Source organism: Miscanthus floridulus, chromosome 9 (genome assembly GCF_019320115.1).
Source record: "Miscanthus floridulus cultivar M001 chromosome 9, ASM1932011v1, whole genome shotgun sequence".
Lineage (NCBI taxonomy): Eukaryota > Viridiplantae > Streptophyta > Magnoliopsida > Poales > Poaceae > Miscanthus > Miscanthus floridulus.
This window is the reverse complement of record NC_089588.1, coordinates 114984508-114985444: the sequence shown is the minus strand read 5'-3', so window position 1 is coordinate 114985444 and position 937 is coordinate 114984508. Positions and strand designations below refer to the sequence as shown.

General features: G+C 59.9%; 1 protein-coding gene across 1 annotated transcript; it reads right to left on the bottom strand.

The window, feature by feature from the left end:
* LOC136484160 (dirigent protein 21-like) lies at nt 1–559 on the bottom strand. Its single transcript, XM_066481362.1, has one exon. The coding sequence runs from the start codon at nt 539–541 to the stop codon at nt 41–43; it is 501 nt and encodes a 166-aa protein (XP_066337459.1). The 5' UTR covers nt 542–559; the 3' UTR covers nt 1–40.
* Nucleotides 560–937: the final 378 nt, after the last annotated feature.

Here is a 937-nt window from a genome sequence, read left to right as displayed (position 1 = left end):
TGCTGGTGAGCGGAGCTTGCCACGTCGGACGCACGGTTGCTCACATGACGTAGACGTCGAGCTCCAGCACGCCGTTGCGGTGGTCGAGGCTGACGGTCTTCCACAGCACGTACCCGCGCGCCATCCTGAACTGCCCCGTGCCGCCGACCACCGACAGCTCCCGGACCGGCGCGAGGATGTCGTCGCGCCCCACGACGGTGACGGAGCTGCCGGTGTAGGGGCCGGAGGTGAGCACCATGTTCATGGTCACCAGCAGCTCCGGGTTCCCCGTGGACGCCCAGATGTAGTGGCCCTGCGCGCGCCCCACCATCGACGACGACCGCGACGCGCTGACCGTCAGCACATCGTCGACCACGATCGTGTCGCCCATGTGGCCCCGGGGCCCGTTCAGCACTTGCACTGCCGTCGGCGCCGGGCCGGTGAGCACGTCGTGCATGTAGAAGTGCAGGTGCGTGGCTGCTGAGACAGGCCGCGTGGCCGGGCCGATGGCGAGCACGACGGCGACGGCGAGCAGCGCGCAGTAGAGCTTGCAGGAAGCCATGGCGTGGAGGAGGGTGTGTGCGTGAGGGTGTGTGTCTGTGGATGCTCTAGCTAGTGAACGAGCGTATGCTTATATAGACAGTAGCAGCAGTAGGAGCAGGTGCCAGGTGGAGTTCGGTGTTGGTGACTGAACATGTGAAATAAATGCAGACGGTTGCAATTCATGGGTTAGTTGGAACTGAAACAAACCTATGAATTACCACTCCCTCTGCTCATAACCGTATTCCGGCCACTGGCAGACGTATAACAACCAGCCCAGAGTAGACTCCTCATCAGAACTCTGTTTGCACATAGTTACTGATCTGCTAGGGCGAATTCATGTGAAATAGATGAGCTTGTGTGTACCTCTTCTCTATATATCTAACTCAATGCTGCAGCTTGAGGTTACTGGCTTACT